The sequence below is a fragment of the Sceloporus undulatus genome, chromosome 2 (assembly GCF_019175285.1).
Source record: "Sceloporus undulatus isolate JIND9_A2432 ecotype Alabama chromosome 2, SceUnd_v1.1, whole genome shotgun sequence".
NCBI lineage: Eukaryota > Metazoa > Chordata > Lepidosauria > Squamata > Phrynosomatidae > Sceloporus > Sceloporus undulatus.
The window spans coordinates 32406775-32428765 of NC_056523.1; the positions used below are offsets into that span (position 1 = coordinate 32406775).

At 41.4% G+C, this 21991-nt stretch overlaps 1 protein-coding gene across 2 annotated transcripts in view; it reads right to left on the bottom strand.

Annotated features, from left to right (window-relative positions):
• Positions 1-272: 272 nt before the first annotated feature.
• The window catches only part of LRIG1 (leucine rich repeats and immunoglobulin like domains 1), a 158855-nt gene continuing 137136 nt past the window's right edge, over positions 273-21991 (bottom strand). Inside the window, exons 11-19 of one of the 2 annotated variants that reach the window (XM_042451929.1) lie at positions 20560-20631; positions 18830-18993; positions 12124-12444; positions 10643-10924; positions 8990-9409; positions 6796-6921; positions 4274-4420; positions 2331-2633; positions 273-1726 (exon numbers count right to left, since the gene is read on the bottom strand). In XM_042451929.1, the coding sequence (XP_042307863.1) occupies positions 1533-1726; positions 2331-2633; positions 4274-4420; positions 6796-6921; positions 8990-9409; positions 10643-10924; positions 12124-12444; positions 18830-18993; positions 20560-20631 (2029 nt within the window). In that variant the 3' untranslated portion in view covers positions 273-1532. The remainder of the gene's footprint in view (positions 1727-2330; positions 2634-4273; positions 4421-6795; positions 6922-8989; positions 9410-10642; positions 10925-12123; positions 12445-18829; positions 18994-20559; positions 20632-21991) is intronic. The other variant, XM_042451930.1, reaches the window with a different exon arrangement.

The window sequence follows — 21991 nt, forward strand, 5'->3', positions numbered from 1 at the left end:
CTAAATTCAACAGCTTTCTGTTTAGAAGAGCCTGAACTACAAACAATTATGAAGGAAATGAAATTTTTCAATGCACAACTCGAAACATTTAAGAGAAGCAGCAGAAGTTATAAATAAAATGCTCTATACTATACTAATATTTTAGGTTTTTCCTGTGTGTGTTCACATTGCATTTTTTTGCATTGTAAGAGTGCTTAGGTTACTGATAATTCTTTGCTCCCAATAGCAGTATTTTTTTTTTAAAAAATTAATAAAAAAAAATAGTTTTTTTGTTTCATCTTTTTATTAACCCCCCCCCCCCAATTTGCTCAGAAGAAGATGAATCAAAAGACTTTTCATATTTCAGAGAGGTTTCTTAAAATTCAAGCAGAAAACTCACTAAGATTCTGGACTCTGAGAATGAAAAGTAACATCTCTGGGGGAATATCGTGTGAGGAAGTAACCTAGGTATTAGCAACATAATTTAAAAATCTCCATAGAGTGTTAAGATGCCATAAAAAACAGGAAGAAGTTTCAGCAAATTAAGAAGAGCTTGCCAATCAATAATAGCCTTTCTTTTGCTTCTTTCTGAAGTACACATAGCAACGTAATGGTATTCTGAGGGGAGGCAAACTTCATTGCCTAGTGCGATGAATGGTTCTAATTTAAATGGAAATGCAAGGTGGCAGGGGTTTCTGGGAGCTGAAGTCCAAAAGACCAAAGTTTGGAAACCACTGTGTTAGGATTGTGCTCTATATATAGCATTTCTGAGGAGAAAATGAAGCTAACAACAATTTAGCTGCTGTTGTGTGCCTTCAAGACATTTCTGACTTATGATGACGGTAAGGCAAACCTATCGGAGTTTTCTTGTTAAGATTTGTTCAAGAGTGTTTGCCACTGCCTTCCTCTGAGGCTGAGAGAGTGTGATTTGCTATTAAAAGGAAAATGTCAAGAGTACAGTAATTTCTATTTAAACAATATGGGCCTGTTTTTGGCATTCTACCTAAGGCACCAAAATACTTACTGTGTGTGTGTGTGTTAAAACAAAACCCTAGCAACCACCTTATAGCAAGAAAATGATGTATAACTGTCAACATTGCATAATTTCACTCAGTTCAGTCATGCACCAAGGAATAAAATAGCCTCTGTTAGAAGTTTTATATATATATATAATATATATATATATATAGATTTACATATATGAAAACTCTTATGTACATATTTGTTATCAAATACTTTTCTGTTCACTTTACACAATAACCCTTTGCATTTCTGTGCTTTATATGCAAACCAATGTGTGAGCCACAAATACTTCTCAATTAAGTTTAAAAACTATTATGTACAAGTGGGCACCATTTAGACAAGCCTTTGTTCCCCCACGTAAGCTTGCTTCCTATACCTCACTATGTTTTCATTTTCCTTTGACAAGCCATCCGTTCAGAACTTGAGGTAGAAGTAGCCTAGACAGTTCCGTGCAAAGAAATTCTGTCGATCGCTATATAATGTTCCATTCAATTTGCACACAGCATTTTCCTCAGTCCATTGTGATATTTTCAGTGGCCAGACTCGTGAAAAGAGTCACGTGATCTTGGTAAGTGTCCGTTGGGGAGAAGCCTTTGTTTAGCTTCTGCTTCCTCTGCTAAAGTCTGAGATAGTTCAGGTGTTCCTTTCAGGGGCCCCATTGACCCCTCAGGAGGCAACAAGAGGCCACGAGGCTCAGAAGATTTTCCCAAAGGCTGCAAAGAACCTGAAAGGAAAATCCAACAGGAGAGTTTTAGAGAAAGCATTAAATTAAAAAAACTAACAACAACCAACTTTGCTATTATGTCATCTCTTCATATGTGTCTATGTGTAAAGAGAGGCTTCAGATAATGTTCACATAATAACCACTAGCACTTCTGTGTATTATATGCGAAACGACATGAGAGCTGTAGATGCTTTTCAGAAAATATTAAAAACTACATGCTCATGTTTTATCTATGCTCAGTATTTACGATACCATAATCTAGAATCTTCTAAATTTTGCTATTCATGTTACAACCGTGGCGCCTTTGTCACAATCACAAATGCCATGTAAAACCCACCTACTGGTCAGTAGGGCACTGAAGGGTGGCAATTCCAGGCCCCTCCCGTGAATGAGTGGTACTGTGTCAAGTAATTGTGAGAGGACCCCATGAAGTCCCATCTCTGCTCATTGTACCATGGCACCTGTCATCGTTCAGTGCCCTGCTTGCCAGCATCACAGAACTCCTCTGCTTGGTGCAGCTGCCTGGCTTTTAAGGTGGGTTTTAATGTAGAGCTGGAGACAGATCATAGCTTGGTCAACTTAGAGAGAGAAAACACAAACGCACCTTTGCTGTCCATGTGAGGTGGCTTGCTGGAGTTTGCAACGGGCATCCTGTCATGATTACTGGGATACATGCTATCACCAATGTAGGAGTTCCTGGTAGTTGTAGTCATGTTACACTTTGCAGGACTTTGACAATTAGCCACAGGTATACTATCACACCTGCTGGACTCTTTGCTACTGGAAGCATTTAGAGGCACTGGTTCTGCAGGCAGAGGGTAATAATCCAGGTCCTTGGGGAAAATGGTGACGCTCATGCTGTCTGTGCTCCCGCTGCAATTTGTGTAGACAGCTGGTAAGCTGTAGCCTGGAGGGGGCAGGGAGAAAGAAAACAAGATTTAAGATTTGGGGTAACTATGTTGAGATAGAATAGACAACACAGGCTTCATCAATCCCATTGTTTTATTCCATTTAGGGTGCTCCTTCCATTCTTCATTAGAGGTGGGGCTGCACATGTTGTGATTCTATGAGAACATTGAAAAGCCACAGAATATGGTCCTGAGAATCTGCAATTTTATTTTAAACAGCAAGTTTATAGCCCTCATGGCAGTGTGCTCGAGGTCCAGGAAAGTACCAAAATGTGGAAGAGGTTTTAGATAACATTCTCACTAATCAAAGCTGAGGCTATAGCGCTCTAAATATTTCCATGTCATTCCATATAGCTAGTGGAGGCAAAAATGTGAAAAACAAACCATATGTTGTACAGTGGTGCCTCGGGTTACGAAAGTAATTCGTTCCGCGGCCGCTTTCGTAACCCGAAAAGCCTTCGTAAGCCGAATTGCCATAGGCGCTAATGGGGAAAAGCCGCGTTTCGTGCGAAAAAGCGCCAAAAAGCACCAAAAATTTTCTTCGTAACCCGAAAAAACATTCGTAACCCGGAACAATGATTTCCAATGGGATTTTTTCGTATCCCGAAAATTTCGTAACCTGGGTATTTCGTATCCCGAGGTACCACTGTATAGGCCACAGAATTCAGCTTCTCACAAGGCATGATTTAGGGGCTTAACATATCATCGTAACAGATATTAAGAACAACTAACAGAGAACTCAACAGGATGAAAGATGGTCAGCAAAGATTTAGGAGCTTGTTTCTCTGCTGGTTTTGCTGAAAATGGCGGAGGAAGGCTATGATTTGAAGCAGAAATGCAGCAATGGATAGCAGCTCTTTTCCTGCATTCTCTTTTCCCCCATGGTAAAATGTAGATATGCATGTGCAAAACAGGAGCGAGCAAAAGGAGGGAATGATAAACAGGAGATGTTTTAAGAACTGTGTCTCCTGCCTGCAGCTTCTATACTTTAAATCCTAGCCTTCTTCTGTCATTTGCAACAGTTGAGAGAAGATCCAAATCTCTACCAAACAGCAGTTTTAACTGTAATGTTCACATTCTGAGTTTGTCTGTAATAGTATTTTAAGCTATTAGTTGAGCAGATAACTGTTTCTTGGTGTGGACTGCAAGTTTGGGAATTGTTCTTTGACTATTTTTGCCAATCTGGTACCCTTTATATATGCTGGACTACAAATCTAATTATCTCCAGCCACCACAGCCCCTAGTTATGTTGGAGTGGGATATGATTTGAAGTTCAACACATCCAGAAGAAGCATGGCTGCTGATGGGTGAAGGTTTGTGCATCTCAAAAGCAAATTACAAATTAAATGCTGTACTTATTGAACCATTCTGGATCACAATCTCAGATAAGCATGGAGTATACCCTGGCATCCCGTCGTTTCATTTTTGTGGGGCCTGCCCAACAGATTTTCCCTAATTGATTTATCCCTCTAGATTTCCACCCCATTTTTTCTGCACTAATAAACAGCTGCTTTCCAGAACCATTAGTTTAATGCTATTTATGAAGCAGAAGTGGTCCAAAAATTATGTGCATGACTGAAACATTTTAAAGGCTATCCCTGGTTTGTAGGTAGTTTGCATGAAAAAAAAAGTTCTGTACCAGTTCTATCTGGAACACGCATCCTGTCAGCTAGATCTTCTCCTTTCCAAGACTCTTTATTATATCCTAAGCATAGCTTTGGCTGCCGGTAAACAACAGGATGAGCATCAGCCTCTGGATCCCTCCCTCTATCAGTCTGGCAAACTCCTGAAACAGAAACGTATAATATGTATCAGTCTGCAGATCTACACAGATAAGGAAGCCACTACAGTGGTACCTCGGGATACGAATTACCCAGCTTACGAATTTTTCGGGATACGAAAAAATCCCATAGGGATTTATTGTTTCGGGTTACGAACGTTTTTTCGGGTTACGAAAAAATGCCGGCGCTGTTTAAATGGGCTTTTTTCCCCATTAGCGCCTATGGCAATTCGGGTTACGAAGGTTTTTCGGGTTACGAAATTAGCCGCGGAACGAATTAATTTCGTAACCCGAGGCACCACTGTATATGAGATATTCAAATTATGGGTCAGTTTACTAGGTGATTTGCCATCCACATTTTTTGTCTCCCATTTTGTTTGGGTTTTTTTTCCCTCCATGCATAGAGTGACTCGGGATAGAAGCAGAAAGTTTCCAGAGCTTGGAAAGGTTGTATTTTTATTAACTACAGCTCCTGAGTTGACCAGTGGTAATACCAGTTGGGCAAATTTGGGAAAATTTAGTCCAGAAAGGTCACTTTTTTGAGACTCTGGGATAGTCTTGTCTTTTTATTTTAGGGAAGAAAGAGGACAGAAAACAATACAATTGTGGATCCATCAGAATCAAAGATGCAGCAACATGTCTTGTTTGCCTCCATGAACTATATATTTATCTTCCATGGGCCAAGGAGAAAATTTGGATTCCTTTAAAAAGCTATTCTCAGGTCTGATGCTGCAAGGTGCAGTTTCCACCCGTAAGAACAGATATATTTATTTTTTTAAAGCCCCAAACTTGTGCACTGTGTTATTCAACCAACACTGGGTCCAGAAGAGGCATAGAATTAAAATCCACACAAATGTACAATACAAATTGTGGGATAAGGATCTTGGCAGTTGGAAGATTCAAGGGCCTTTCCTCTGGATGGAGGGAGCAGAAAGAGTTGCAAAAAATATAAGCAACAGGACCAGACATCATCTGGCACAAATATTTGGCTTTGAAGCCTGGAAGAGGAAATTGAAAGATAGGTCCCTTTCCACAAAGATAATCTAATGGTTAGGGAAGGATTGAACTTAGTGACAGGGCACCTGCATTGTGTGTAGCATGTCCCAGCTTCAGGTCCCAGCATCTCCAGACAGGGCCTGGAGTCTTAGACACCTTTCTAAAACCTTGGAGAGGCGCTGCTCAGTGTAGGTATTACTGAGCCAGACGCATCAATGGTCTGATTTGGTATAAAGAGCATCCTCTGATCCTATGGAACCAGAATACAAATAGAAAACCTCCCTAATAGTATCTGGCATGGCAGTACAGAGATTAGGATGCAATACATATTTCCAGACACGTTGTCTGTACATATAGAAGCCAGCTTCAGCATATGTGTTCAACTTCTTCCTAGACTGAGATATTTTTCAGAATATTGCAGCTACTATGTGCAATTAAATTATATAGCAAGTGGAGTTGGGGTGGGGGGAGCATACTCAAGTTAGTTTGTTGAAGCAAAAATAACAAAGCATCCCACAGCACCCTAAAGATTAGCATGTTTTATTTGGCATAAGCTTTTAATTGCTGGTACTTTCTGTTCTCAACCCCAACTCCTGTATTCCCACATGTGTATAGGGCTATATCACCTGCATTCCATGCAACTGGTAAAGTGGGCTGAAATCCAGAAAAGCTCATACCAAATAGAGCTTGTTAGCTTTTAAGGTACCAGAGACTTCTCAAGCAAGTGTACATAGTTATGAGAACTCCAAGACCAAGTAAATTTTAAAAGACTTGACATGCCACCAATCTGGTCTGGTCTCCAAATGTTTCAGTGAAATTGATTTTTTTCATCCCTAGGTTCCACCAGCATTTTCTAAAGCTGATGGCTTCCAGAATGGCCATTTCAGGCTTTGGAAACAATGACATCTTTAGCCCTGGAATATCTGTGAAGACTCCATGCGTACGTGGTTAGACTTAGTGTAGTGAGCCAACATCTGCTCAGGAAGCCATGGTTTAGTTATTGATATCTTCAAGATGATTTACACATTCAGAAAAAGTACACGATGGACTCCTTCAAGGCCTATACTATTTCAGACATCCACATGCTCTTTTTTTCTGGTAATATGTTTTTTTCATTGAAAAGCAACAAGAATTCTGCATATGTAGGAAACCAGCAGTTTAGAAAGAAATATTCTAAAGCTAGTTCTACCTTTGACATGCAGCAAGTTCTCTACATGCAGAGAAGTTTATGGCATGGAACAATATTTTTAAAAAATTACTTGCCAACCTTTATCTTATGCTGTACAGTACAAAAGCACTCTCATCATGTGATTTTGCTAAATGCATGATAGGTTTCTCAACAGAAGTAAAAGTGACACCAGAGGGTTTCCCCCCCTCAGCCATACCATTACTCTGTAGGTGCCCATTGGGCTGTTGGCCACTTTCCACTCTGACCACCGCTTCTTGTCGTTCTGACAGTGTTCCTTGAGAGGACAGATAGCTTGGCACATCTGGTGGTACGATGGTCTCATCTGAAAAGACAGGAAAGGAGGGGAAAGATGAAGAGTCATGATACAAGTATGGTGCTGAAACCAAAGAAGAATACAAACCACAGTACAGCTTGAGCATTTGCTAAAATCCAAGATGGAATCAGCTTGGATGGCCTTTTCAGGGGGCTAACCATTAATGCATGTGAGATACATAAAGCAAAACTGTTACTTTGCTCTTGGATCTCTGAATGAAAGCTTGCCCATTCTTAGGCATTAGTTTATACAGAGTCCCTTTCCTTCACAGAGAGAATATTATGGTTTCAGATCCAGGTTCCTAGTAACACATGTATCTGATACTCTGGTGTTACACAAATCACTTTTTAAATAACTTTTTTGCTCCCAGCAATTCTAAAAGCATTTGATGGTTTGAACTGGGAAGGGATGCTCCAGATGTTATTAGACTCCAACTCCCAGAAATCCCATTTGGCTTGGCAAATGCTGAAGGATTCTGGGAGCTAAAATCCAACAATATGTGGAGGCCTCACATGCCTTCTCTCTGGCCTACGTCTCAAGACTGTTACACAGAAGCTGCCTTTTGGGTATTTGAAGAAACATACTGAAGAAAAAGAGGTGGCAAAGCAGTATATAAATTCACTGAGCTACTGTCACTGTATTAATTCTAAAGAATGCATACAGCTTGTTTCCTCTTCACCTCATGCAGCAATTTGGGCAACAGGGAAACCGGGTAGATGCAGAACTGGAGGTGAGAGTGCATACAACCCACAGCAAGAAGGAAATCAAGAAGTAGGACTTCCCTTCAGGTGCTAGCCCAGCCCTGCCTGGTTACAGCAGGCACCACATTTTTAGCATTGATTATATTCAAACTACTGGGACATTGAATTTTACTACAGTAAGGAAAGATTATTCTGTTTTGGTGGAAAAGACAATATTACAGGCAGGGCCCTGAGCAATGTTTTGCTTACAGTTTGTCCCAAAGCAGGAAGATAGCTGAATTCCTGAGAAGATAAGTGTTAACAGAATTGGCTTTCTCAGTCAGATGATAAGGCTCCCAAGAGTGTTTAGGACAATGGCTGTTGATTCAAAACTGGTGCAATAAGGGGCTATGGCCAATCCTTGTATAGGATGTGTAGAATTCCTTGGGAACATGAGGTTGATTGGGACTGGGAATACTGGCTGGAATCCTGTTGGTTAGTCCCAACTGGAATAGACCTATTGAATCAAGTGCTGAATGGTGAGAACATGTACTGTACATTAATTCAACTGATTCAGTGGCTCAACTCCAGTGAAGAGTAAAAAAAGGGGGGATTTAGGCCATAATTGCCCTTAAGCAAAAAACTGTTACATCCACTAATTTCTAGGTGGGGAGGAGGAAAGGTTAGCCTGTCTTTTTGTATTATAAATGCTGATAGCTCGGATCTTCCAACAGTTGTGTGGCTGGCATCCTGTTGGTGTGGTATACATGTATAACTTAGAGTTATATGTTAGAATTCAAAGACATAGCCGTGTTAGGCTGAAAAATCAGTATGGAAAGAGATCTTGCAGCTCCTTTGAGACAAACTGAAAGATACAAGTTGGTAGCGTGAGCTTTCCTAGAATTTCGTAGATGTATATGAAGAAGAAGGGTCAAGTCTACGAAAACTCATGCTATCAACATCTATCTTTCAGTTAGTCTCTAAGATACTGCAAGATCCCTTTGGAGTTACATGTGTTTATGTCTTCTTCTGGATGCTACATAAGGAGCTGCTCACTACCCCCTTGCACACCATCCAAAACCTCTTCCTTCCATCTGTCAAGTAATCATAAAACAGCCTGTCTCAGCTGTAACTGCAGCCAAGAAGAGAAATAAAGTCCACTCACACACTTCTTCTAGCCAAGATGGGCAGTGTCTGAATCTCTCCCCTCTTCCCACAGCCAGTGAGCCCAGGGCAGAGGCTACACAGCTGCTTTGAGGAGAGAGTGATATGGACCTGCATGTTCAGAGCGTTATGCTCTGTACACACAATGCAAAATCTTGGCCATGCTTGTAGAGAATTATGCCAGAGACAGACAGACAGACAGACAAAGAAAGAGAGAGAGATTGTGGACTTGCCTGTGTTTGTGACACTGTATTCTTCACTCTTCTTTCTCGTTTGATAAATTATACACACCCAAACCAAAGAGGTCAACACGATGCTACATACTACAGCGATAATGATGATCCCAACTGTGGTTCCATCCTTTCGACAGGCAAGTGAAGGCAGAACACTAACTTGGCTATGGGCCCGTTCTGTCCCAACAGTGTTTGAGATTTCACAAGTGTATTTCCCAGCATCTTCCAATACAACATTCCGGACAATAAGCAGCTGGTTGCCTGGAGTAAAGTGATGCCTGTCAGTGACCATTAGAGAGTGGTCACCCTTCAGCCAGTTGATGCGTGGAGGTGGGCTTCCTGTTGCTTTGCACTGCAGAACCACAGTTTCCCCAACAGATACAACACGATCTTCCAGTGGGTGAATTAAGCTTGGAGTCTCTGCAAGGATCCAAAAAGACATGTCAGCCTACAGACATTTGATGATATTGATGAAAAAATCTTGGTCTTTTTGATATCACAGCCAGTGGGGTTCTGAGGTTCAGCTTATGGGTCACTTATGTCATGCCAGGCTCTTGAGTAACTCAGGAGGCGAGGTAGCCTTTTTTTTTTTTTTTTGACAGAAATAGCATTCACTGCCACACAACTCTGCATAATCACACCACCTGCAGCCATTTTACCCCACCGCTTCTATCACCACCTACATGGCTGAATGAAACTATGTGTGAAAGGGATCTATGAGTCCAAGCAGACCACAAGTTGAACATGAGTCAACAGTGCAATGTGGCAGCTAACAAGGCCAATGTGATTTTAGGCTGCATCAATAGAAGTATAGTGTCTAGATCAAGGGAAGTAATAGTGCCACTCTATTCTGCTTTGGTCAGGCCTCATCTGGAATACTGTGTCCAATTCTGGGCACAATTCCAAAAGGACATTGAGAAACTGGAGCGTGTCCAAGGGAGGGTGACTAAAATGGTGAAGGGTCTGGAAACCATGCCCTATGAGGAACGACTTAGGGAGCTGGGGATGTTTAGCCCGGAGAAGAGAGGGTTAAGAGGTGATATGATAGCCCTGTTTAAATATTTGAAGGGATGTCATGTTGAGGAAGGAGCAAGCTTGTTTTCTGCTGCTTCAGAGACTAAAACGTGGAACAATGGATGCAAACTGCAGGAAAAGAGATTCCACCTCAACATTAGGAGGAACTTCCCGACAGTAAGGGCTGTTCGACAGAGGAACAAACTCCCTTGGAGTGTAGGGGAGTCTCCTTACTTAGAGGTCTTCAAACAGAGGCTGGATGGCCATTTGTCGGGGATGCTTTGATTTAGATTTCCTGCATGGCAAGGGGTTGGACTGGATGGCCCTTGCGGTCTCTTCCAACTCTACGATTCTATGATACTATAAACCTTAGATTCCATAGGACACAGCTATGGCAGTTACAGCAGATTCATAATGCTATAGCTGTATATGTTAAAGGTTTTATCCTGTGGAATCTTGATTTTCAGTTTAGGCAGGGATATTTATCATCCGGAGCCAGAGAGTTCCTCTTGTGCCTCACAAAACTGCAAACTACAGGATTCCGTAGAATGGAGTCATGCATTTACAGTGGAATTATAGCACTATGACTGTAGTGAGAAAGGTCCTACAGTGCCTTTTAAAGGAGGCAAATTTTCTTACCTAGCACTGTTAAAGTAGCATTTGCTGACACAGAACCAGCAGAATTCTGAGCCGTGCAGCTGTAAATGCCCATGTCTTCTATCTTGACATCTGTGATAAAGAAGACATCATCATCAGGCATGACGTGCATCCGGCGTTCACGAGCTGCAGGGAAGTCAGTACCTCCATCTTTCTGCCAAGCAATTTGTGGAATGGGGTGACCACCAGCAGCACACTCAAGCCGGGCTGTCGTTCCCGTCCGGGCTGCAATGTCATGGGGAGTTTTCAGGAAGGAGGGCAACACTGGAAAGGACAAAAATGGAGAATTAAAATGAAGACTTATCAAGAAGAGTGGTCATGTTTGTAAGGCGCAATGGATGCATGATCCTTTTCTTTGCAACCACAAGGCCCTATGCTAGTGGTGGCCCTCCAAATTTCAGATTTTTTCATGCACTTGCACTCCATCTTAATATGGTTTATTTTTGTCACATTCTGAAAACAGCACACAAACTATCGAAAATGAGAAAACAATAGAACTGTAGAAATTACAGCAGTGAGCCTTTAAATAATAAGGAGGCAGAGACCAGTAACTTGTATCCCTCCTGACTTGCTTGACTGTGATTTCTGTGGATCCCTGATCATTGACTATACTGGCTAGTTAGGGACAATGGGAACTGCAGTCCAGCACCATGTGCCAGACCAGATCTTGCCTATACCTCATCTGCACCTAGCAACTTGCCAATCTTATGGATGGAAGTAAAAGACTGCTTTGACACTGACACCTCCATCCAACAATGGATGAACCATTATTATTCAGTTGGTGCTCTTGTTTTTGTCATCACAGTTTTCTTTTGCTGTTCATGTTAGGTACAACAGGTCTCATAAAACCTACATTTGTAAAGATGTCTTTCTTGTGAAATTAAACAATTAAAAATGAAATACAAGGCCTTCTAAAGGGAATATATTTAAATTAATTTGATTAATATAGGATGGTGACACTATTAGATAAACATATGGACAAAAGGGAGAAGGAACGGAAAGTGGCACAAATCATTCATACTTTTATATTTATATAAATTTATTTTATATAAAATATAGGCTTATTTATATAAAATAATTATAAACTACATAATTAAAATATAATTATAAAATACAGTTTTATAAAATACATAATTATATATAAAGCTCTATAGATATAAATAGATTTATTTGTGCATATAAATACATAATGTTTTTGTTGGTTTTGTTATATGCCCTCAAGCTAATTCTGATTTATGGTGACCCTAGAAAGACCTGCTCTTCAGACATGTTCACTTGAGAATGACCAAAATGGTTGCTTGCCCCATTTGCAGTTCTTTCCCCTTTTTGGCACAGTGATTGAAAACTGAAAATTGGAAAGGTGCCATCTAAGTGGTAGAGATATTGAAAGGGGAGGCATGAAAATGTTAGTTCCTAATGTAGGGCGGTTCCCAGCCCTGGCTATGAAGCTTTTGTAGACTCACCATTGACAGTAAGATGAGCTTTGTGAGAATAGGTGGAACCAAAATGGTTGGTAATGATGCACTGGTAGCGGCCCTCATGGGAGAAAGTGACGTGGCGCAGGTGAAGGATGGTGGTGTACTCTATTACCACACCATCACTGGCCCGAACGTGAGCAAAGTTCTCCATCTCAGCATGGTGCAGAATTTCATTGTCTTTCTTCCAGGCAAAGGTCATGGGGGAACTGCTGCTACTAGCAGCTGAACAGGTGAAGCGAATGTCCTTGCCAAGGACAGCCATTGTAGTTTCTGGTTCCACAATGATCTTCGGCTTTGGAAAATCCTCTGGAAAAAAACACAACCCAACATTTTACATTTTAAAAAGGTTGAGTGGTCATGAGCACTCCTGTTGACCACAGCTATGAGCAGCTGCACCCCACCTTGTCCTGGACCTTCAATTTCAAATATAGTAACACCATTTCTCCCATAAAGAAGTTGAATTCTCACTCTCCATCCTCAGCATTTTACTATAACTGTCAACTGTAAAAATGCTTCGGTTTGCAGAACATGTTACTGCCCATCCATCTTGTTCAAATCTGTTTGGACAAATGAATCTACTCAGCAATAGGCAGAACACACAACATGAGAAAGAATCTTGTGCTGGCTGGTCATTATAAGATGTCTTCAACTGTTGCTATCACAAACTGACATTATTAATTTGTTCGAAGTTACAGCAACTGTTGCAATTAATGTCACCAATGACAACTGCAGACAGGCAGGGTAGTATCCTGGCACAAGGGCACTGAAAGGAAAAGCAAATGGACCTGCTTGCCTTTCTTCCAAGGCAAAGGCTTCCACTCTTAGGGCCCCAAAACCAAAACGTATTTGGTTTAGCGGAGTTCCAAGTAGTTCAATTTATTAGTCATATTAGTCTGCTTTTCATGATACACCAGTGGTTCTCAAACCTTTTGCCCTTGTGATACCATTTACCCTTGTGATCCCTCTATCTGCAGATGTCATGCCCCTTCCACTCGACATCATATAGGAACAAAAATATTTTGTTAAGTGCACATGCTTTCATTCACTCATGTATATTCATATTTTAACATTAAGCATTTAACATAATAAGAAAATAACATTGTTCAAATTGGAACAGTTTTATTTAAGTAAATTCAATTTTGAATGTAACACATGTAAATTTAACACATAAAAATGATTTGGAATGTGGAGGAGGAGAAGGAATCAAGGCCTCTACGTTTCACGTTCCACCCCCTTGAGCAACTCTTGCGACCCTCTTCCATAAGTCCCGCCCCACTGTTTGAGAACCACTGTGTTACACATTCTGCATGCCGCCACCCTTCACCCCAAATAATGCAGCTGTAGCAATGGAAAAGAGAAATTCAAAATACTGCTGCCAAATCTCATGTAGATTTCAAGAGTTAGGCCAGAATCCTGTTGCTGTTGGTTTGTGATATAGCTCTCTGTTACATCAGCGTAGGCTATTGGGTGAGCATTGTACAAGGCTTATTCAGTAGCTCCATGTCCAGCACCTTTCTCCCAGTTATACAATGGCTGCTGGACATCTCCCAGGTACAGCTCTGCCCCTGTCCACTGACTGACTGCAAGGATATGTCTAGGGCACTGAAGAAAAAGTAGCTGGTGCACTAGCAGTGTAACAGGATCTTGGCAAAAGTGTTTTGGATGCGAATATATAAAAGATGGGAAACCAATTCAAGGCATGGAGAAAGCACAAGTACAAAACACATGACTGTTTCTCCCTGAGTTGCAAGACTTGTAGACAGACTCTACTATGCGGGGGAGGCAGATGGAAAACTCTCTCTCTCTCTCTCTCTCTCTCTCTCTATATATATATATATATATATATATATATATATAATGTTTTCCCTTAGCCTTTTCCCTGCCACATTAGTTTTCTGTGTGCAAGCAAGGAACTCATGTCAAAAGTCTGGTACTATACAGCCAGAGGAAGACTATGAGTGAGATATTATTTTCATTAGCTGGCTCAGAAGAAACAGTAAACATATACAGTTTGTGTAATTCCAGGTTTCACTGACAAGCTCATATCTACCATGTTTTATAGGAGAGGGACTGCAATTGGTGGATTACTATGAAAAAAAAATGTTGCTATGAGCTAGAAAGTTCCCAAGCACTTCAATATAATAGAACTTTTCTGTAGAAAGGAACTGTCTACACAAGGAATCTATGTGTATATCTATATCCATTTTCCCAAAGTGAAGTGACTATCATTTTCAAACAAGGAAGGAAGGAGCAAATAAATTGGTCATATTCTACCAATTCCCAACCTCCAAGTACATACAAATGCCTAATACTAGCAAGCAGACTGCATAGATCAGCTATGGCAGCACTGCCCTGACTAAGTGAAGCAAAAGCAGCAATTCCCAGCCAGAGAAGGATTTGCAAGTTCCTTCTAGGTGATGTTCCCACAGCTCCTGCCAGACACAGCACTGCTGACAATGGTTAGTGATCCAGTGAGTTTCTCAAAGTGACATTGCTTGGGCTGACAGTGTAAGGCGCTTTACAGAGCATCCAAAAAGGGTGCTCTGCCAGCGCCCGTGTTTGTTGTGCCATGGAACTGCAGTGAAAAAAGTGCGCAGTTCCCTGGCGTAGCAAAAAGAACCTGCAAAAAGCAGGTTCTTTTTGCGGCGCGTTATGACGCCACAAGGCCACATCAAAATGGTGGCGCCCATGTGTATAGGGTGCCGTCCTTTTGTGCGTACTAGGTATGTACTAGGGTTAGGGCATCCAGAAAGGACGCCCTTTCCTAACCCTAGTACGTACCTAGTACGTACTTTTTCTGCATCTGGAATGCGCCTAAGGCACGGATGGAGCCTCTGGCACCATCAACTTCTCCCCTTTTGCTAGCCCACTGCTCACCCTTAAACATCTCTTACCTCTGATTGCTGACTGGAGATAAGAGATTTCTTCTGTTTCATGGCCATCTACTATGCTGTATATCTCCCTCGTGCGTGCGTGTGTGTGTGTGTAAGGTGTAAGAGACAGTATGAATAAATGGGAGGGCTGTGCCATTGGGTTTGGGAATTGCGGTGTGGTCTTTCCATGCCCTCTTTGCGGCTAAAAGACCTCCATTCCAAAACTCACCTCCTATTAGTCAGTAAGACTGAGGACTTTACAACATTGTCAGCATTTAAATGTGCAACAGACAGGTGATAATTTTGTATTGGAACTTGTTTTGGATGTTGGTACGTTTTATTGAAGGTTATACACAGATTTTTATTCCATGATTGTACTTCTGCCTTTATTGTGTGCTTCCATTTCCATTTTCTTGGTTTTGTTTTCCTTTCTTCATAATTACATTATTACATAATTTTAAACGAATACATGAATAATAAAAGCCTACTTTTTGGTTCCCACCCAGTTTGATGTGCGGCTGTGTCCACTTCTGGCATGTGGTCCCCAATGTGCTTCCCAGAGCCAATTCAGCTTTCAGGATGGAAAAATTCCCCTAGCCCTATCATCAAAAATATGCCTGCACTGCTGAACAGTGGAGTAATTATGGCCCTCTTCTCTTGATATACAGCATAGTATATCTTCTCGTGATTTTGGGGAGCAAAACTCCTCCTGTTTCTGTCGTTACCCATGGCCTGCTTTCCCAAGCATTATTGTTTTTTTCAACATAGGGCAACCAACTTCATAGTGTAAACAAGGTGTGGTTTCAACCTCTAATTGCAATGCTGCACAGAAGTATTGTGTTGCCGGTGTTGTTGGCCTATGACTGTCCTAATCATCTGTAATACATGTACAAAGATGCATACCCAGCTGGAGAATGAGATCTTCTAAACAGCTGAAATGTTCCTGTATCCTGTGCAGGTGTCTGTATATCTGTGCCTATCTGATTGCAATGCATGGTGTGGACATACTCCAACTAAGCATGATGGATTATGCTTCAAAACAGTGGAGGGATCTTCCCAGTGCTGTTATTCTCTATGCAAAAGTAGTCATGCCTAATGAATTATTAGTTTCAACTTTATATCCATAAGCAATCTGAACAAAGGGTGGGGAGAGCAAGTTCCTGGAAATCAGTCCCCATTTTGTTTAAGAAGAAGAAAGTTTGAGCAACAATAACTTTGGCTTCAGCTCTAAACCTTTGAACTTTTTAACTTTTAAAAAGATTTAAAAAAAAGCCTTATGCAGCTGTTCTGTCTTAGTTCAGCTCTGAACTATGTTGGTTCATAATGGCTCTCTGAACTGGCAGGATAGAAAAGAGTCTAGAATAGACTATTCAGAAGAAAAAAATGTTAGTTAATCCACACATCATAACAACGCTTTCATTTAAAAAACAAATAACAAAAAACCTCACAGTGGGCCCTGTATGCATTACAATAAAGAAAATAAACCTTTGCCCCTCCAGATGTTCTTAGGCACGTTATAGACCGCCCGTTTGGGGCGGCCTGTAACCGGCCCTTTCCCCGCCAGATCGGGGCCTCAGCTGCCACAATGGCAGCCCCTGAGGCCCCGATCCGCCTCTTTCCAGGCAGCGGGGAAGCTCATTCCCGCGGCCTGGAAAGGGGTGTCCTTGGGGCTTGAAGCCCCAAGGACACCCGGTGGTGGCGGGGAGGAGGAGAAAGGGGCCGCTTGGCCCCTTTCTGCTTTGCGTCGCTGGCGCACCCATGTAAAGACTGCGCTCAGCAACGCAAAGGTGCAAGGAGCTCCGAAACGGAGCTCCTTCCGGGGCCATGGAAAGGGCGCCACAGGCGCCCTCGCGGCGGCGCGGTCGTGACGTAACCATGGAGGCGCCTATGTGTATAGGGCATCACCATTTTGTACTCGCTCCGCACGTGGTAGGGTTAGGGGCATCAGGAAGTGATGCCCCTTCCTAACCCTAGTATGCACAGAGCGGTACTTTATGCCTGTCTGTAACGGGCCTCTGATTCCTTCACCCATGAGTACAGCTGACACAGCTGATGGGAGTTGCAGTCCAACCTCTGGAAAGTTAAAGTTCCCCACCCTTGCATTATACAAACTAAGGAGCTTGGAGCCTCTACACGTTACAGTTAACAAAAGATGGTGAGTGGTACTCATGCAAATCATAGGGACAACACAGGTCACAAGCCCTTCGACTTCTCATAAGGGTTTGACATTCTAAAGAAGGTGCTTTCAGAGAATGTTCATTAGAAGTTCCAAAGTAACATTGGAAGAGACATCTGAACAACCTTGAATGGTTGAGTGAAATAATTTTTAGCTACGCTACCTTTTAGCCTTCAAGGCAGTAACAAATAAAACAAAAACAAGGAAAGAAGAGCAGCAATGAGAACACCCAAAACTAATGAGCTAAACTTAAGAGTAATGAGACAAGATCATAGAGTTGGAAGAGACTACAAGGGCCATCCAGTCCAACCCCCTGCCACGTATGAACTCTCAATCAAAGCATCCCCGACAGATGGCCATCCAGCCTCCATTTAAAGACTTCCAGGGAAGGAAACTCTACTACACTCCAAGGGAGTGTGTTCCACTGTCGAACAGCCCTTACTGTCAGGAATTCCTCCTAATGTTGAAGTGGAATCTCTTATCCTGTAGCTTGCATCCATTATTCCGGGTCCTGTCCTCTAGAGCAGCAGAAAACAAGCTTGCTCCCTCCTCAATATGACATCCCTTCAAATACTCAAAGAGGGCTATGATATCACCTCTTAACCTTCTCTTCTCCAGGCTAAACATCCCCAGCTCCCTAAGTCGTTCCTCAAAGGGAATGGTTTCCAGGCCCTTCACCATTTTAGTCGCCCTCCTTTGGATACGCTCGTTTCTCAACATCCTTTTTGAATTGTGGTGCCCAGAACTGGACACAATATTCCAGGTGGGGCCTGACCAAGGCAGAATAAAGTGGCACTATTACTTTCCTTGATCTAGACACTATACTTCTATTGATGCAACCTAAAATTACATTGGCCTTTTTTAGCTGCCGCATTGCACTGTTGACTCACGTTCAACTTGTGGTCTACTTGGACTCCTAGATCTCTTTCACACGTAGTTTCATTCAGCCAGGTACCCTCCATCCCCCATCTTCCACAAAAGATGGAAGTCATTTGTCAGGCAAACTCATTCAGGATGAAATATCGGGTTAAGGTACATCAAGGCAAGGCATACCATTTAGTAATATTTGATATAGCCATACTACCATCACCAAGTTTCAATGGCCTCTAAAGGTAATTCAAGCCCTCACTAGCAATGTCCACTGGTTTGTAACCAGGAGAGAAAGGAGTGCACTTTTTTTTACATAGGTGCTTTTAACATTACTTTTAATTTGGATGCATTTTATTATGGTAATGTGTTTACATTATATTTTTCAATGATACCTTCTTGTGTTTCAATCTGCACCTGTGCTTTTAATCTTGTCATATGTTTATGCCTTCAAGTTGCCTGTTGACTTGTGGAGACCCCATGAATTTTTCATAGGGTTTTCTTAGGCAAGGAATACTCAGTGCATAAGCCACAGTTAAGGCCCAGTCTCAGGTAAAAGGCATATAATAAATAAACAAACAAATAAATCAATAAACACAGGAAGGAAGGAAGGATGGGAGGGAGGGAGGTGTGTGAGCAATGAGCATACAAAAGGGAGATACTTCACTTCACTGCATACATAGGAATGAGCTGGCCGCAAAGCACATATGCATTCATGGATGAGGGCTGCCCTCCAAAGCAACCTCAAATTTACCAAGCTAAAGCCAAGACTTACCGCACACAAAGCTTTCTGGCACCACATCGAAAATGCTTTTGCCCTTTAATGACTCTGGATGGGCACAGGTAGCTTCCACAAATGGTCGCAGTTCCTTCTTGGTTAACCACTGAGGCAACCATTTGAGCTGACAATCACAGAGGAAACTCTCACTATTTATGTGGCTAGAGGGGAGCAAACAAAATGCAAATAGTCATCTATAAAACCAACCATGGCAATGGTAAAATATTTACATTTTTCACTAAGACACTGAGCAATCCACATACTCATAAAAGAAATAAACAGATACCTAAAGAGCATCTTCACACATTATACACTGATCCAAAGTATCCAAAATAATTCAAATTCTATAGCTCTCAGCAAACAAGTGAACAGTGGAGAGCAGACCAGGTTTCTGTTCTCACTATAGCAGACACAGGTCTGAATCTAACTGTTAGCCTGGACTACAGTAGACCCATTGAATCTAACATGTACCTAAGTGTTAACTTACCATACAACAATTGATTCAATGAATCTACTCTAGCTGTATTAACTAATAGGACTCAAATCGGATGTTGCTTCAGCTGGAAAGCCAAGTTAAAACCTATATGGCTATGAAAGATATTGAAAGGATCCACACAGCAAATTTAAGAAGAACCTCTTCTTGGCTGGTCACCAAGGGTGAGTAAGAGTTGCCTTCAGATGAAAAACCAGATGAAAAATTGGAGAAGAGGTGGTTATTTCTTTCCTTCATGCCTTCTGTTTATCACAAAGCACAAACAGTATATGTGGGTCAGGGAAAAAAAAACTTTGCTTGTGAATAGTTCTTAACTTTCTTTATACAAAAACTATAAATGAAAAGGATTTTGAGTCCAACATCCATCTCCAAATCAAATGGACCTGGGTGACATCAGCAGGCACTAGCTCCTTCCTTTAAATGTTTGTGTGTGTAAATTAAGTTACATGCAGAAATGTGGCTACCGCAGTATTATACACAGAAATGATCCCTAATATAACATATATAGGTAGTGGCCAAATACTGTCCACATAGATGACCGGCATAATCTTAAACTATATTTAATGATATGACATATAATGGAAACAAATTATTCCTGGTAGGTGCAGATTCATAAGATTATGGATACGTTTCTATGATTTTCTGCCTACAGAATCAGAACCTAGGTTTAGTTTAGTAGTACATAAAGCAGAATTTGGAATGTGGGAAGCATCTAAAGATGAGATGCTTGTTATTCAATGTGCCAGCCCAAGACCCACTCACATAGCTGAAGTGTCAGATCTTTTAGCATGTACATAGTTGCCCAACCTGAAACTTAGTGGGTGTCAAGGATCAAATTTAAGGCATGCTATTACTCAAATGTCAGTGTACTGGAAATGCAGGTATAAAAAAGGAGAAGCAGATTTGCCATCAAAACCTAAGTCTGTCACTGAATGCTCTGCAAGACTAGAGAACAAGAGTCTAGATTTCCTCAAGAGGGATGGATAAGGGCACAGATGCAACCCAATGAAAGAAGATGCTGAGAAGATCCAATTTCACTCATTACTGACTGTGAGATGAGTCTCTGACATCTGTTCTACTGTAAAAATAGCTTGTAAGGGTGGTGAGGGGAAAGGAGCAAATAGTGGGAGTTGGAGGTGGGGAGGTGGGGTAGGAAGGAGGAGGAATAGCTGCTGGAAGAGTGTCATAACAATGGCTCAAAGATACAGGATAGGCTAACAGATCCCTTACTTACAGTTCCTTCAAGTTCTTCAGATTGGCAAATGCATCCTCTTGAACAGACCTTATGTCATTTTCTCCAAGGTTCCTGTAGAAAATAAGCATTTACCTCTTTAAACACATATGTATTTATTAGTGGGCTATGCCACAACACAAGATTCTGTGCCAGATTCATCTCTTTAAAATGGCTTATGTTTCTGCAAACATTCATAATGTTTGCACACCAATTAATCCAAGCCTTTGTATAATAAGACAATTGCTAATGTTTGGAGAATGAGTATTTGAGAACATTGGGCTTACATTCTTCTCTCTTTCCCTCACTCCTACATAGCTGCAAGAAACTGGAAGCTTCTCCTTCCATTTTAGACTAACTGCAACATGCTATAATATTTGAACTCAGACAAACTCTAGTTACACTTAGCTATGATTAGTGGAAACAAGCTAATTTTAAACTATAACTTATGAAGCTGGTTCAGTTTTGATAAGTATTATTAAGTTTAACCATAGCTACAAGATGGGTAATCTTAAAGTGTACTGGAGCTACTTTGTATTGTTTATTGTTTTAATTACAACTTCAGTCTGTACCAACTGGAGCTATTTGCTAAACCATACAGTACTTAGATTTAAAGAATCTGGTTGTCTTCTGGCTTTTTGTCTACTGAGTACTGGAAGTGAAGCCCTCTAGGGAATAAATGATGACACTACCCTCTGAGGTGTTCCCATCTCTATTTAAAGTTTAATCCACAGACACACACACACACACACACGGTTTTGGTGTCTGCCACTGCAGACCTGGTAAGCTGTGGGGCTGTGGCCCAGCATCCCACAGTCTAGCCTGAACAATGTAATTGGATCCACCAGTAGATCTCAATCTGCCTTCTGCCCACTACAATGTACATAAACCATGGTTTATCACAAAGGTGGGGAACCTTGGCCCTGGAGATTTTCTTAGATACACACTCTCATTAGCCATAGCTAACACAGCAAATGATCAAGAATGTTGTGAGATGAAGTCTACAGTTTTTGGAGGGTCACAGGTTTCATTTCTTTAATTTACCATTACAGTCATCCCCCTGTTTGTGCGGACTTCAGATGTGTGTCCCTCGCTTACTCATGAGGGGCAAATGGAGGCACTTAGAATGGGGCGTGCACCTAAAGGTGCTCGCAGAGCCGTGCCACCATTCAAGCTAATAGGACTTGTATATCATCAGATTTCCATTTTTGCATTGAGAGGGGGGAGTCTGGAACGGATTTTCCCCCCCTAAGAAAAGGAGGGGTGACTGTACATGTATACTGGGCCAACATGTCTACCACTGAAGTATTCACGATTTAATGGCTTGTAGTGGGAAATATTTCAGATCTGTAAAATCCAATATGTTCCTTCGTCCAAATTGTTTAGTAAAAATTAACTGCAATTGAAATACCATCATCTTTAGCATTTCAGCTGA